Source organism: Thermobia domestica, chromosome 13 (genome assembly GCF_964235325.1).
Source record: "Thermobia domestica chromosome 13, izTheDome1.hap1.1, whole genome shotgun sequence".
Taxonomy (NCBI): domain Eukaryota; kingdom Metazoa; phylum Arthropoda; class Insecta; order Zygentoma; family Lepismatidae; genus Thermobia; species Thermobia domestica.
This window is the reverse complement of record NC_137466.1, coordinates 41,716,104-41,733,462: the sequence shown is the minus strand read 5'-3', so window position 1 is coordinate 41,733,462 and position 17,359 is coordinate 41,716,104. Positions and strand designations below refer to the sequence as shown.

At 35.3% G+C, this 17,359-nt stretch overlaps 1 protein-coding gene across 1 annotated transcript in view; it reads left to right on the top strand.

Moving 5' to 3' along the window:
• Window positions 1–17,359, top strand: part of G6P (Glucose-6-Phosphatase) — a 38,910-nt gene that overhangs the window by 6,603 nt on the left and 14,948 nt on the right. Inside the window, exons 2-5 of the mRNA XM_081735657.1 lie at window positions 201–310; window positions 1,865–2,029; window positions 10,858–11,061; window positions 15,587–15,717. Coding sequence (XP_081591783.1) covers window positions 237–310; window positions 1,865–2,029; window positions 10,858–11,061; window positions 15,587–15,717 — 574 coding nt within the window. The 5' untranslated portion in view covers window positions 201–236. The remainder of the gene's footprint in view (window positions 1–200; window positions 311–1,864; window positions 2,030–10,857; window positions 11,062–15,586; window positions 15,718–17,359) is intronic.

Sequence of the window (17,359 nt, the reverse complement as noted above, 5' to 3'; positions counted from 1 at the left end):
ATTATTGTGTAGTGACATAGTTTATTGCATTGAGAACACACTTATTGAAACTTTCAGCGTGAAATATAGTTGGAACATTTAAAAGTTTGGAGCTGGATAAAAATATACAATTTAGCACCGTATGCATACCGGAAGTAAATATATATATTTCCATAAACAGTAAGAACTTAATATAATTCAGCAAACGTTCTTTTTCGCAGATTCTATGAGAAATCGTTAGTTTAGACAGAGAAGAAATGACGATTTTGACGCAATGGTCCGAACAGGTGAACAGAGTTGGAGTGGATATGATCGTAGCTTTGCAAAAAGGGTAAGTAAGTTATTTCATAACTATTGAATAATAATTACGTGTAATAAATACAATACAAGACATTATGAAGACACATACAAACTTTTTTTCACATCTGAACTTTAAATCTTATTTTAAACAAATGAATGACGTATCAATTAAGATGGCAACTTTCTTTTACAATTATTTTCTTTATCTTATTTCATAACGTACCTGACCATTTCTTCTTAGTACTGGTAGATCAATAGGATGCTAATTTGCCCTGAATATATATACATTTTTGGTGAATAAACAGATAAATTTCCCAACACTACCCTAAGTTGAATCTTCCAGAAATTTTTTTACACCTATTATGTATTATTATTTTTTTATGAAACATTTTTGTGTGTTCAGTGGTTAATAACGTAATCTCATTGCTTATCCAGAATCCATCTGTGGTAGTTTAAGTTTGCTTCTTTGTTCTAATGAAATAAGATTCATAATACGATAAAGTATACATTTCAACGCACTATTTTTCCATTAAAACTCAACATTTGTATATTTTCGTGGTGCGTCGTGGCGTTAGTATATCATGAACTTCATTTCTGTTGACTTTTACGAGCATTTATTACTCCGGGATTATTTCTTAAACTGCTATTTATTATATATTTATTATTCTTCTGGTATGTGAGGACAACGTACCTTCAACACTTAAAATAAAAAAAAAAAAATAAGTAGTTTTGTAAGAAAGTCTGCTTGTGAATTGTGAAACAACGTAACTTTTAACATTGTATACAGAATATAAAGTGGCTGCCAGTTATGATCATTATTTTTATTTTCTTCTCCCAATATCTGTCAGCTGTAGATAAGTTGGTTCAGTATTATTGACCTATTATGTCTAAATCCATATCGATGACTTCTAGTCTTTTCGGCTATATACAGAGGTGCTACAAGAACATTGGTCAAGATTTTGTAGGATATTGGTAGTAGCAGTATTTCTCGATAATTATTGTAATTTATTTTGCCGCTTTTCTTAAATGTAGATAATATTAGCAATTACTTCTATTCCTTACGAATTTGCTTTTCCTTAAATATAAACTAATTATTTGCTGAGCAAAACTATATATTTTCATTAAAATTCAACACGTGTTATAGTTTCGCTAACTACCTCTTTGACATAGTGTCTGATGAAGCCAAAGAGTTAGTTGCCGAAACTGTAACACGTGTTGAATTTTAATGACAATATATAGTTTTGCTGAGCAAATAATTAGTTTATATTTAATTATAACAAAGCAATGCTTTTTCTTCAATATTAAACAGTTTTCTCAGATGTTTCCTTTCCGCAACATAAAACCTCGAATCAAAGAGAATTTTTGTGACGGGGAAAAATGGTAAGAAACAATAGCCTATTTCAGGTATTACTATCAGCTATATAGAAATAAACATGGGATTCGGAGTGTATGTTTTTAGACTTACAAATATATTGCATAGATTAGCGTTATTTGATCAAGAAGAGTAAAATCAAGTATCAGTTCCTTTGCATTGTTGAAGTTTACATCTATAGTGAGTAAATATGGTTTTCCTTTTTTTCTTCAGATTTCCAAACGGCGAGGACTTCTTCATGTCGGTGACGAGGGCAGCCGATCCACAGTACGTGGTATTTTACGTCTTCCCCCTCCTCGCAGTTCTCAACGCCAACGTGGCAGCCCAGTTCCTTACAACAGCAATGGTATCTGACTGGCTGAATGTTCTCGTAAAGTGGTGGGTAGGGTGATAAGAGCATGCAACAAAGAGCTACGTAGTTCCTGGATTCACCTAGATACTATAGTTTGCTGGCACTTTGTTTCAAATACAAGAAAGGCTTTATCATCCTTATATGTAGAAATAAGCACTTTTTTAACTCATAGTAGGATTACAATTTGCTTTTTCTGTTACATTTATTTTACATATCATTTTTGAGCATTGTGTATTATCGGTCGTATTTGTAGTACACGTAGTTAATCCGGGGTTTGTTGTCCGTTAGAAACGTAATAATTTTGGCATTGACCCAGCATCGTGAATACAGGTAAAATTTGAATAAGTAAGTAATGCAGCTAGAATCAAGCACTTGAGATTCAATTCGCTGACAGCGTATCATCTACTCAAAACCGTTCTTGCTACAACGCCATTGCTTCATGTTACTTTTTAATCTTAAATAATCCCCATTCGTGGTTGAGTGGTGTATACTTTGTATGAGCGAATTCCTTGATTGGATTCTCGGTCGATATACTTTTCTCAGATACAGACCTCGAATATTAGTTCGGATCTCACTTCAAAGACTAGGTCCCGTCTCATACAGCCTTAGTGCTGAAAAGGGACATTCAACTCCAAGTAACCAATCAGATATTGTTATCTAATTTATATTATCTTTCAGATTCAACTTTTTATATTTTTGTGGTGATGGGTGAGCATTTCTCATAACGAAAGCCAATAGGACGAAGATTTTTCCCACTTCTTATGTAACAGGCTGGTAAAGTATTGATCAAACTACGAATTATTATCATGACTATACAGACTACGTATGATAGTCATTGTAAAACGAAATGGAAAAGATCAGAACGGAGGAGGAAAGTTGTATTTGAGCGGAAACAATATATTACCATAAAATGGACGAGTAATGGTTAGCAAGAACTAACACTAAAGTCGAACACATATTCTAGGTAGGAGCATGACAGTTACAATAAACGTTAGAAAAGAGACTGTGTGAGGACGAAAAGAAAACCTATGATGACCGATACAATTATTATTATTAAGTATTCTATCTTTTGCCAAGTCTTGGGACTAATGAATTTTTGAAGGTTTGGGCCTGAAGATGTTTCTTTCACGTTTCTCGATCTTCACTTTCTCTTTTAACTCCCAATGCTTTCTAAAAGTCCCTCGCCAAGTGAACTTTGTGGTGGACAAACACCGTGTGCGTGGGTTTCCTCGGGGTTCTCCCGTTTCCTCCCACTTTCTTCATTCCACCATTTTTCATTCATTACTCATCATCACCGTCTCCTTTAGCCTAACCGGCATAACTGTGGGACGTAAAACTCAAAGATTTCGTTTTTTTTCTTTCTAAAAGTACGTACTAGAGAGATTTGAGGAATGCCTTCGGGTCTCATCCTAACCGAAGGGAAAATCCCAACCTATACCTCCTCCTGGGAGAAAGTGGGCAACGGCTTAGGCGGCTAACATAGGTGGGGACCGCATGATTCCCGGGATAAGGGGTCAACCTCCATCAGGTTCCAACGGCCTCCTTGCGGAGTTTAGGGCACCTTCTTGTCCTTAGGAGGGAAACCGGCCTGAAAGATGGATGAACCACCAGGTGGTCAACGGCATGGATATGTGGAAAGGAAATGGGAATACATTTTTTTCTCAGGAGGGACGAAGGGGATAATAATAACACAATTACCGACCAAATATGCGGGAAAGCATTCAAAAGAGCGTAGAAATGGATATTGATCTATACTGACAATAGGTCAACATAAAAAGTTTTTTTTTTTTTCATCGGGGATCGAACATAGAACCTCGCGCGTAATAGGTCATTGATTGGACATTTCAAGAAATAGAAAGGAAGTCAAAACTAGAAAGTCTGATAACTTCAGGACCAAATAATAAGAATACTTAAATACAAAGTAAATAGGAAGGAATGTAAAGAAAATAATAAAGGAAGAAAAGCCCAAAACATGGTCAGAATTCAAAACAAAGCTGGAAAGAGATGTTAAAATAAACATAGAAGAGTTGTATGAGGTAATTCAAAATGTTAAGGATCAACAAACATAGCGAATTGCAGATGTCAGCGGGAAAGTGATCACGCAACCAGAAAATATATAGAAGAAGAAATGGAAGAAGTATTTTGAGAAGTTACCAAACAAAAATTCGTCACAACAAAACCAAGAAGCTAAAAGAAATACCTTTACAAGCAACTATAGATAGACATATTGGTAGCACTAATAGAGATAAACTTAAGAGGCAAAGTTCCTGAAGCAAAAGGAATGGTTATGCAAATGGTACTAGCAGCACACTGGGTCTGCAGGGTGAAGAAGTGTTTCTAGAGAGAAGAAATGGTGCCAACCTTCAAGAAAGTAGTTAAGAAAAATGGTGCAACTAACTTAGTGTAACATCAAGAAGATAGTGTAGCAGAAATTTCGAAATTACTTTACATTATCAAGCCAGTACAAAATCGAACAGAATAGAATCACTGGGCTTTAGGGAAGGAAGATCTCGTATTTGCACTGAAGTAGCTAATTGAAAAAAAGCCGAAAATCTTCCAAAGCAATTAAGCCATAGCACTCGTAGATCCAAAGCAGCGCCGTAACTTAGATTTTTTCTTGGGGGGAGGAGAGCATTAATACACGTATTTGGGGCCCTTAGAAAATTTGCTTTTCTAATTCTTGGGCCCCTCTTTCCATCTTTCTCTTACTCTTTATGGCTTCCCCGGAGCCTGTGTACCTTATCGCTCGGTATGGTCTCCGGGGCCGTTAGTTACGACCTTGGGTCCGTTCCATACATGACAAATCAATTAAGGGGAAAATATTTTCAAATCTCAAATCCACACGAATAAATATTATTTCTAGGGCCCCTAATAGAAGACATTTTTTTACTGAAAGGGCCCACGACTCATTTTTTTGTTTAATTTACCTTTTATGTGTTGTTTCATTTATGTAATGTAGTGAACCTGTTTAATGCTTCATTTATAATTTCATGTTCGTATCGCATATGCAATAAGAAAATTTTGTCTGAAAATGGGCTCCCCCTCAAACGGCCGGGAGCTTCCCTAGAGGATCAGTTGCTCCCTGCTTCCCCACAAGTTACGGCCCTGATCCAAAGGAAACAAGTGAAAGTGTTCCAGGAAGAACATGTGGGGAAAAATATCCGACGAAGAAATAATGTGGTGAATCAATTCTATGAAGATTATTAATTCACAGTGCAGACGAACCCTGGAAAAAAGTGAATGGTTCGAAATGAATTATAGTCTGAAACAAAACATTACTTTGACTCGTACTCTACTACTAATCAACGTCATTGCGAAAGTTACAGTTGTAAGATAAACACTGAGTTTTTGAGGCCTATATAAATAACTTTTCTCCTGCTGTTTTTATTTATTTATTTATTTATTTATTTATATATATATATATATATATATATATATATATATATATATATATATATATAAATTCATTCTCGAAGAGGACTTCCATGAAATATTAGTGCATAGGATCTTCCGAAAACACTTTAAATTTTATTGTTTACTATTGCTTGTAGATCCTCATAGGTTTTCACTTATTGACACTTGTTCCAGACAATAGAATATTTAATGCTACAGATAATAGAGTATAGAAAACTATTTTACAGAAATATACTACTTATATAGATTAGATAAATATATACAAATATGTTCCTCCATCACAACGGCGCATAGTAAATCCTATTTAAAAATAAATAAAAAAAAAAAAACACTTTTTACGCTCAAAATGAGCATAATCTTCTTCCCTGTGTAATATCGTTAGTGAATTATACGTGCTAATTTTGAAAATTAAAAATTTTAACTTTCTGTTTTAGTGGGCTAGAACAGGATAGAATATGGGGATATCTTAGAACTAGACGAAATATCCGTTCTTCGAATGTTATATTCGCCTAAGCATTTAGAATGTGCTCTTTAAACCAACTGTTAGGATAAAACCTAGCTTGAGATAGGTATTATTTTCCAAAATTCATTTCAGATAATTCAACCGTTTTCCTATGATGTGATTACAAAAACAGACGATGTCAATTTCAATATGGCAAAAGTAACTACAGAAATTGCTCCTTACCCTCTCCTTAAAAGCGGAATTTTCGCAAACTCCAGAACACCCGTCCGCTTATTGTTGTATTCGATTAAACTTGAGCTAGAATATCATCGAGACGATCACCAATCAGCTTAGTGACAACCGATTGATTCGATAGTAATCTCACTCATGAGAGCCGCGATGGCTGAGTGGTAGAGGATACATCTTTTATGGATGGAGTCCCTGATTCAATCCCAGCTCGCGCAATTGGGCGTTGTGATAGGCGTTTGTTTTCTCGGAGTTCTCACCATTTTATTTATGCTCATCATCACCGTCCCCTTTAGCGTCGGTCAATTTGGACATCTAATTTTTCACCCCTTCTCACATCTCCATGCCCATGGGCTGAACTTGGATTTCAATGGCATAGAGTGTTATCGTTCATCTCAGTGACTCCGAAAATGGAGACAACACTAATATCGGCCGTTTTCGACTATTTTTACATCACCCTTACCCTTAGAGGTGTCAGCCCCGCAGTATTTTCTCCATATTGTAAGTTATACTTGTACTAAGTTTGGTTGAAATTATTCCATGCATTTCAGAATTATACTGGAACACACACATATCCATTTTTATATGCCGTGTTTGCCGGAATTTAAGCCGCATCCTGAAATTCTAAGGAACGGAAAATAAATAAATAAAATGATACCTGAATATAGGTCGAAGGGAGAAAAATTTCGCTTACCTACACATTCAGTGAAATATACGTAACTACGCCTTATTCCTATACTTTATGATGTTTCCTTCTATGCGCGATCATTCATATTAGCGACGGATCAGTAGATCTATCTCAGTAGAAATAAATACGGTGTAAGCGTAGATAGTAAAAACGAAGAGTACATCATCAAGAATGCCGATATCGACAATGCTATTTTTTCGATAGCATTACGGTATCTACAATGCAGGCTAGGGGCGCGGTAACTCAGTGGTACAGCGCTTACCTCTGAAGCTTGGGGTCCCTGTTTCGATACCTGGTCAAGTAAGTGTGTGGTAGACAATATCGTGTCTGTGAATTTGCTTGGGGTACTGTGTCTTTCATAATTCCAGCAATTCTTCCATTATCATTCACTTGCCGTGATCATCGTCTCTTTTAGCCTAAAAGCCATAATCGTAGGACGTTGAACTGAAAGATTTCATTTCATTTTAGAAAGCAGCCAATATCTGCAGTGATATTATAATGCCTTATTTTTATTTCAAAATAAGAAATTAGCACATTCTTAACAGTATACGATATAACGAAATCTTAAATTTTGTAAGCTCGCGAATATAAGATGCATCCTAATTTTTGGCAATTGAAATTTCGATAAAATGCGCATATTCGAGCCAATGCGATATATAGATAATGGGCATTAAGTGATTTAATAAAAGAAAATTTTTAAATTAGAATTAAAATTTTTAAGTTTCAAAATTAACAGCGTGCAACTCACTAACAAAATTACATAGGGAATGTAAACTTCTAATGGTCTTTTAGACCACCTCACATAACCTTTTGTATTGCACACTAAAGTGTTGCTGTTAATTTGATAACCACTTTTACATATAAATCTGTTTATCTTATTATTTTTCTGTTCATTTTCAGTCCTTACTAATCAAAATCCAGCTATGTGCTAAGTGAAAGTAACAAAAGTTTTGCAAAGTGACATGTGTAAATAACATTTAATACCATTATCATCATCAGGAAAGTGGCATTGCCGCAAGCGATTCTGAAAATAACTGTCTATTATTCATTGTACGTAGCCTATTATTTTGTAGTTCGTGGTTTTCACCTCCCCCGTAATATGTTGTAATCAAATTTTCTATGAAGTGTCAGTACTTGAATTGGATCGGGGCCGCGGTGACTCATTTGTAGGGCATTCACCGTTGTTACATGGGGTCCTTGATTCGATCCCAGCTTGCACCAAGTGAGCTTTGTGGTAGACAAACACCGTGTGGGTGGATTTTCTCGGGGTTCTCCCGTTTCCTCCCACTTTCTTCATTCCACCATTTAGTTCATTTATCATCATTACCGTCTCCTTTAGCCTTGCCGGCATAACCGTGGGGCGTAAAATTTAAAGATTTCATTTTTGAAGTTGGATCACGAATGTATTGAGTACAAATGTAATTGTTTTTATATGTGTAGCAGTTAATTAACGTTTATACAAAATATAAAACTGACAGAGGCAACGAGAAACAAATTCAGATAAAAGTAAGCATTTAGTTGGAAGTATGGTCGCATTCCAGATTTATTGCACAAGTTTTTACCGAAATTTGTAGTTTTAGGTTAAGTTTGCATGAGAAAGAGTGTAGCAGTTTTTTCTGTATTTCTTCTAGTGCCTCAATAGTAGTTTAATCTGAGGTTCTCAGTTTTGATCCAGTTTAATTTTATTAGAAAAGAAATGTTGCATAAATTTGTAAATGACTGTATCTCCTGGCACCTGTATTTCTATGTATGTTGTATATAGCTTTTGTCTGTTTATTTTTCACCTTTCACGTACTTCAGTAAAGAATACTGCCTTAGTTTTGTTGTTTATGCTAATGTTCAGTTAATAAGCTTACTTTTTAAGATTAATATACTAACGTTTAGAAGTGCGTTTCAGTCTTAAGACCCTTGAAATATTCGTAATATATTTCGAATAAAGGAAGAAAGAGAGTAGGACAAATGCACTTTGCTTGATGGAAGATAATACAATGGTAACTCAGTGTTAAAGAGCATCTGTTTGACAGTAAAGTTCTTGTTATCTTGGCCATGTATAAATTTATTCGGGATTTTTTTGTTTCTTCCAGTTTTTTTACTTCACACTATTTTTTTCTGTTAATAATTCATTTGCATTTACATTTATTTTCCTTAATTTATATGAGGGGACGGTCGCTTGGTGGTAGATCACCTCTGATGTGAGGGGATTCTGGTTCGATTATAAGCCAGAAGTTTTTGGTGGACACATTATACTAGTGTTTGGTTTTCTCGGGATTGTTTTGTTTCCTCCCATATTCTCATTCCACCAATTATTTCTTAATCTTTCATTTTACTGATTAACTTTCTCCTTTAACTTAAGGGTAATAAATCTATATATATCTTTTCCTTAACTTACAATGCATAACACGTCACGTTACAGTAGTAATCAGGACATGCAGGACGCTCATCACTGATTGATGGGTTTTGATCGCGTGACGGTTTGGCTGTGTAAGGTCGCATGACCTGATGGCGGGACATTCAAATTAGCCCCGTTCCCTGGGTCACGTGGTATGAGGTCACTGGCGCGGGATTTTGAAACAAGGTCCATGGGTCCCTTGGTCTTGGGGGTCATGATCCTTGAGTGATTTATGGGATCCTATTCTGGGATGAATATTTTGAGCTCTCTTGGATGATGTTTATATAGCTTGTGTTCGTATCATAGGGCTTCGGTATGTATCTCTGAATTTTTAAGTGGTCCATCGTGTTCCCTAAATTTGGGAGGATTTCTGACCTAGTTTATCTTCTACAACAATTTTCTTAAAAATTTGAAGTCCTCAAGTTTTTATAGTTTGAAAAATTTCTTTAAAATTTTTCATTCACTGAATTTATTCAGTTACGGATTTATTATTTTTGAATATTTTCACTGATTGACTTTTTTGTTTGAAAATTTTAACATTTATTATTTATTTATTTATTTATTTATTGTTTACTGGATTATTTTTAGTTCAAAAATTTTTGCACGTCCGGATTATTTTTTAGTTTAGTTTATTTTTCAGTTTTCACATCCTGATTTTTTTTTAGTTTGAAAGGTTTGCTTAAAATGTTTTCACTCACTGAAAATTTCAGTGGCTTAAATTTTTTGGAGAACAAGCCTAAAAAAAAGTCGTCAAAAACAATGTAACATCATAGTAAGCATGCCGATGTCCAAACTCGTAAGTAAAGATCCAGACCAAGGTAAGACTCCCAAATTATGGCTCATAAATCTGGTTCGAAGAGTACATTGACATAGTTGTACAGCTTAAAGTACTTCGCTTTTCACTTTAAGGTGACTTTCTTAAAACCCAGATCTAAAGGGGCTACAAAAATTGTCAAAACCATGCACGCACCTCACATAAACCAATGTATTTGCTTACACATTCTTTTGGTTCTTTTTTAATCCCCATTAAAGTATGAAAATGGACCATCCAAACTTACAAACCTATACACTCGAGTCCTAGGGAACAGTTACTAGTTTTTACTTTTTGACAATTGTCAAATTTAAGGATAGGTCATGTGCATCTCCTCCCGAAATTTAAGGTGGTAGTTTCAAGGGCTCCATGGCCTGTAAAGGAAAATTAACTCATGTGCTTACTGCCTAATAATAAGACCGTATGTTATAATAAAGCATCATCATTGAAGATAAACTAGTTCAGTAAACCTTCCAAGTTGATTTTTTTTTTTTTTTTTTTTTTTTTTTTTTCAAATTTAGGGAACAAGAGGATTACTTAAACTTTCAGATATACATACCAAAGTCTTATGATACGAACACAAGTTCTAGAGCCATATGAGGTTTTTGGTGAACAAACGGTGTGTATGTGGCCTTTCTCAGGATTCTCCTGTTTCCTCTTACTTTCTTCATTCTACTATTTCATTCGTTCTCATCATCATCGCCTCCTACCCGGCACAACCGTGGACTTAAAATTGAAAGATTTCATTTCATATCAGGAAACTGCATTAGCATATTACTGTTTCTCAATGTAATGCATTAATTACTTTCTTTTCCTTTTCGTTAGTGCTTAAATGTGCAATGTGATTTTGTTTATAATTTCTAGGGTAATAAGAGGTCACCGGCCGTATTGGTGGGTGCGAGAGACGGAAGTGTATGGAAAATTGACGAGGCCTGAACTTCTGCATGCTCCGGGTACTTGTGAAACAGGACCAGGTACACCATCAGGTCACTTAATGGTCTCCAGTGCTGTAGGCTTTATGCTGATAACTACCATGCTACAGCATATGGTCTTTCCAAGCAATATAAGGTTCGTAATCTATATTATTATGTTATATAGCGGAATATTCTAAACTATTCAGAGTTTTTTTTTTTTTTTTTTTTCAGATCTAGAAACATCATGATTAGAATGATTTCAAAATCTTCCTCCAGAAAACATTTTCAAGCAAGATATATTAACTTACTACACCAGAACGAGGTAAAGTCACTCATAGCCAAACAAATTCGGAAGATGTAAATTAACTTCTTAATTGAAAATCCAACTAATCACGAATAAAGCTAGAATTATCCAAAATTCGGAATATCCAAAAGTATGCATTTTTAAGGCGAGATTTGGGCTCGGGAGGTTTTACTCTGAAAGTTTAGATTTCGCTTCAGTTCATACTAGGATGTTTGAAGAAATTGTAGTTTGCGTTCTATTTTCGACTGTGTCCTGCTTATGAATTGTTTTAGTTTTTTTTACTTATGTTTCCCTCCAATAACTGGCTAAGTTGTACCATTCTATAGATTAGGGTTGCACTACATCATAGCTCCAAACTGATGAGCTGTACACTTCTAAACGCCTTCAAGCACCTCTATTTTACTGTCGTCACAAATTGTTACTTGTATTCATTCTTCAATCTTCTGGAGTTTTAGATGGATTTTTATTGCCACGGTGTCTTCAAAGATACCATACGATGTTGTTCTTATTCATAACTTTCAAATAGGTAATATTCCTTCTATTTAGCACAGGTCTGTTCTATATTTTGCTTGTGTCTTCCACGAATAATGATCTTTAAAATATCTCTGGACTTCTTTTCTCCTGCAAAAAAAGAAAAAAAAAAACAAGATATTATTTTTCATCCAAAGCAAAGTAGGAAGGTTGGTGCAGGCAAATGTTGGTTGAAAGCCCCACAACCTCATCAAGATCTCTACCTCTGTGAGGGCCTACTTATGACTGGAGAAGGACGTAAGATCATATGCACCATACGATCTTACGCCGGAGAACCAGATTCTAGCAAATTCCTTGATATTTCACTTAGCAAACCCTTTGGAATTCCTTTAATGCCAAAGGTTTTGCTGCGATATTTTACCAAAGAATTTGTTATTATCAGACCAGAGAATGATAAAGTAGAAGGATTCTAATGTGTGTGTGTGTGTGTGTGTGTGTGTGTGTGTGTGTGTAGAGGATTGTTGAAAATGAGAAAATAAGGAAATTTAAAAGAAAGTGTTAGTGTAAGCAATGAGGGGAAAATGAAAATAAATGAATAAAATGCTGCTATGGTTATAAAGGAACATTGTTGTATTTTGTATTTTATTTTTTACTCTTAAATTGACATTTTTTGTAACTATTGTTTCATCACTATTGTTGTTAATTTATTCAACAATTAGAGCAATAAAAATGTGTTGGTTCTTCTCTTGTGTTCTAACATAAAAATACACGTTTTTACGAGGTTTGTGATAGATCTCTTGCAGTGCTCCTAGTATTTCTGAGACAAATTTCACACCAATGAAACAAAATTTTTCCTTTTCAAGTTAAATTTCACGTAGGTTGTAAATGATGGTATTTCTGCATTTATGACAACTAGTTTACGCATGCTTATAAAGAAATGCATTTCTATTGTATTTGTAAAATAACATATTCACTAAAACACTATATCAGGTAGTCTAAAATGTATTGAGTCTTTTGCACACGAAATGGCATCTGTGTACAGAACCTCAGAGTATATGAGTCGCAGTGGGTCAGACCAGGCTTGCCCACCATACGATAATGCTCTTACGATAATAGGTGAATATACTATAATTTTAGAACGCACACGTTTTTTCAGTCTTTGAATGAGCAAATAAATTGCAGATGCGCACTAAATAATTATAAAACACACACACTAAGGTTTTTAACAGTCATTTCCTATCAAATAAATCGATAACGATTTGCGAATTGGCAAATGGCAGTCTTTAAATTCAATTGTGTTTAGGAGGGGATGAAAATATTGTTGTTGTTCAAAGTACAGCAATGTTAATAAGGATTTTAAAAAATGAGGACAGTGACGAAGATTTGGAGTTGAAAACTGAAGATTGCTAAATAAGTTTATTATATATTATTAGTAATATTATGCTTGTTTCTACAATTATCACATATACAACCAATATAAAATTTTTTTGTAATATACGATAATTTTAGAAATGAAAATTGATAATTTTGCTCTCTGAGGTTGGCAGCTCTGGCCAGACTTAAAGTCATTTGACTGCTGCTACTCTACATATTAAGATGCTAGGTTTATATGTTTGTCCCCAATCCTTTCGAAAAACCCTGTCGTTATTGTTCTATTCAACTTTTTAGGGGCCTTTGAGCCCATAAGATTAACATTGTTGCAGACCGAAACTATGGTGTTAGGCAACCAGTAGAGAAGCTACATATGGCGGGTTGACAGACATTGAAGACGCATTGCTTAAATCTGATTGACAAAACCTATTGCATGCTGTCAACTTCAAAGGCTTCAAGAGACGCAATGAGGCTTACTCGGACGGTTCTGGATTTATTAGAAAAAAAATATTTCCACATGATATTGCGTTACTTCTACAAATTTGGTACAAACTCGTTCCAATATCTATACATAGCAATTCACTTCCTTTGTGAGTCTCCTTCCTTTACTTGTGTGAGTAAGGAGACATGCACAGTGGAAAGGAGATTCATGGTCATAATAGAACGATGCGCTGAGTAGACAGGGCAGGTTCAACTAGTCTATATATTAAAATGCTTGGTTTATATGTTTTTGTCAAGAAAAGTTTATATATTTCTGGGCGTTTATATGTTTGTGGCCAATCCTTTCGACAGTGAGTTCACGGGAACCATAGGCTCTAGAAAGATGCCGTTTTCATTGGTGGATTGCAAATTTTGTGTAGATTGTTCAGTTCTAATTGAATATATAAAAAACGTGGCCGTTATTTCTTTATTACATTTTTACGGTCACACTGTGTGTTGAAATTTTAGAAAAGTAAAGCATCATATCCTGAAGTTATACATTCCAACACCACATTTTTGTTTATCGAGGTTGTATATCTCTCAGGCGTTTGATTCATGGCCAAATGATAATGAAAAACGAAGGAAAACCATTTCTCCAGTCTAAGATAAATCTATATTATTTAGTGTTTTTTGTCCAATGAACACCATATATCATTGACATGATAATTTATTGTGTGTATAATGTATTTGCTTATTACATAATGCATGCAAGAAGAAAGAAAACACTGATCATACATGAATTAGAAACTCCAACTGGATGTAGGCTCAAATCTTGCAACCGATGCGAGATATTGAAAAAAATAATTGAAAATATCTCCCCTTTATGATACTCCTTGGTGATTTTTATCAAGACGTCCTTGACATGTCTGTAAAGTGACATGTACAGATGTTGTGAGAAATGACATGGAGATTCATGCTCATATGTGAATGATGCGCTGCGTATAGATTATTATTATTATTATTATTATTATTATTATTATTATTATTATTATTATTATTATTATTATTAAAAAATAAGAAATCATATAGTGTTTTAATTTTTATAACATTCTGTCTGAAAGCCTTCTTAACTAAATACAGATAGCTTTGAGCGCTCACTATACATGTGAAGTTATTTACAGTATTTTTAACTCCTTTTGTTTTGTTCATTGTTGACGGAAACGTTATAATAATAATAGATAAAGAATTGAGCAGTTAGGAAAAATGAAACTTCTGGTTCGAATCCGTACTACGTGAGTTTATATCCGTGGGTTTTCTGAGGGTTCTCCCACATTCTCGTTCCACCAATTATTTCATGATCATTCACTTTCAGTAAGCATCCGTCACCATTAACTCAAAAGACATTACTAAGTATTTTTATCGATTTATTTTTATTTTTTCCTCTGCGTTTAGTACACTTTTTCTAATCATCGTCTTAGTAGGAGTATTGTACAGTGTAAGGATATTATCATGTATAGAAACTAGGGAGCCGCGGTGGCTGAGTGGTAGAGCGTTCACCTCTGGTGCTTGGGGTCCCGGGTTCGATCCCAGCCCCCGCCAAGTGAACCTTGTGGTGGACAAACGCCGTGTGCGTGGGTTTTCTCGGGGTTCTCCCGTTTCCTCCCACTTTCTTCATTCCACCATTTCATTCATTAATCATCATCACCGTCTCCTTTAGCCTAACCGGCATAATCGTGGGACGTGAAAGATTTCATTTCATTTATATAGAAACTAGGACTTATCGGCAACTTGCATGCTTGTAAATTTCCTTTGACCTTTAAACCAGACAATATTTCAGTAGTATTGATCGTAAGTGGACAAGGGCAACATCTTCTCTAATGATGAGTTTCTTTTCTTGTTTTATTATTTTGTGAATTCTTTTATATTATTATTATTATTATTATTATTATTATTATTATTATTATTATTATTATTATTTTGTTACATTGGATATATCCTTGATGTACGAAAGAGTACACCAAATTAACAAAATGTGAGAAGTCGTAGCAGATATTGATCTATAGTTGTTATTGATGTATTGTATTTGAATATTAGTTGTCTTTTATTGTTTCAGTCACAAAGGTCAGATAATGGTTCAAAGCCTTTTGTGGGCGGCATACGTGATCTTTTTGTTACTGGTTGCCGCATCAAGAATTTTCATAGCCGCCCATTTTCCCCATCAATGTATTCTCGGATTTATATGTGGTAAGTGGTATATGTTATTTCTGTTCATTTGTAGTAGTTTGTTGTGTAAGGTAATATCTCTACTTTGTTTTTACACTCTTTTCAACGGTTGTGTACGCTACGTGACGGAGAAGAATGAGTTCTATTTCCAGTGTGAATTTATGTGCTGTGGTTCAGATGCCACATTAAGTTGTCCAACATCTCATTTAGCTATGGTGCTGAAAAGAGTCGCGGAAAAACAATGACCTACTTTGTCATAAGTTGCATTGTCAGATCAAATGAAAATTAAGAAAAACATATATAAAACTTCGAGAAGTTGTTAAGTTGTTAATGTGTCACACACCTTACCTAATATGTACTTTATCTCTACATATTATAATCCAACCTAAAACAAAGTAACAGCGTATTCATTTAACATTATTTCAATTTGCTTAGACATTTTACTTTGCCAGAAACAGTGGATTTTTTTACATGCTTGATTGTCATGTGATTTCATATTAAAATTTTTGAATTCGCAAAACCCTGTTTCTTATTCTCTAGTTTGTACGAAGGAGGATCAGAAACTAAGGTTACAAGGTCGATATTTCTGGAGTTTCGTCTGTTACAGGAAAATAAGGAGCATGCGGCAATTTTAGTACGTGGAGTTGGCAATTTTGCAGTTTCAGCCACCCGCTACCTACGGCGCTAGTTGTAGGTAGACATAAATGGCAACTCGTTTGGAGAACTGAACTACTCAGTTATTCTTTCTGTGGTTGAAACTTGTAACCGTGGCTGAAATTTACCAGCATCTGGTAGAGGTTTACGGCGAGAGATTGTAATGTCTCGCCAGCATGTCGCAGACTGTTGTCGAAAGTTTGAGGTTGGTAGAGAAAACGTCACCGATGCGGAACGCAGTGGCCGACCTAGAACGACATCAACAGATTAGAACACTGCTCGCGTGAAGAAGCTGATTCAAGACAACAGGAAGATCATGTTACGGCATTGGGACTTTTACTTGTTCCCGCACTTTAAGGAGCACCTAGGAGATCGTCGCTTCGCTTCAGGCGAGGAAGTGAAACACTTCGTATCAACGTGGCTGAACACCCAAGAACATTATCTGTACCAGGAGGAAATCTTCAAACTCATCCCATGATGCGATAGGTGCCTGAAGTGAGACTATGTCGAAAAATAACTCATGTGGGCATTATGTTGGCTGTATTTGTTGTATGAAATAATATACATTTTTCACTGCAGATTTTGTAACCTTACTTTCTGATCACTTCCCGTAAATGGGTGCAGTTTGTGGCTGGAATTAGATTCCATGACACATTCCGCCGAGAACGGTGCCATAATTCTGTAATACTGCTCTCTTCTAGTTTGGGATTGCCTTACATAATGGTCTGCGCTGCAGGCCACCTCACCTGATTGAAGCCCCGCTTATGGTTCGGAGCCCACACTAGATCGTCAATTTTGACTCGTAGCCATCCTCATGGTCTAATGGTTAGTGTGCGTGTCTTTGGTGCATATGATCCAAGGTTCGATTTCCAGTTGGAGAGCATTAAACGCATTTACGGTGGTTCGGATTTTACCTTAAACTATTGGTCCATGTCTCGTATAGCCTCAGCGCTCCAAAGGGACTAAACTTCAACAAACAATTTTAATTTCCCGTATTCACTAGAGTTCT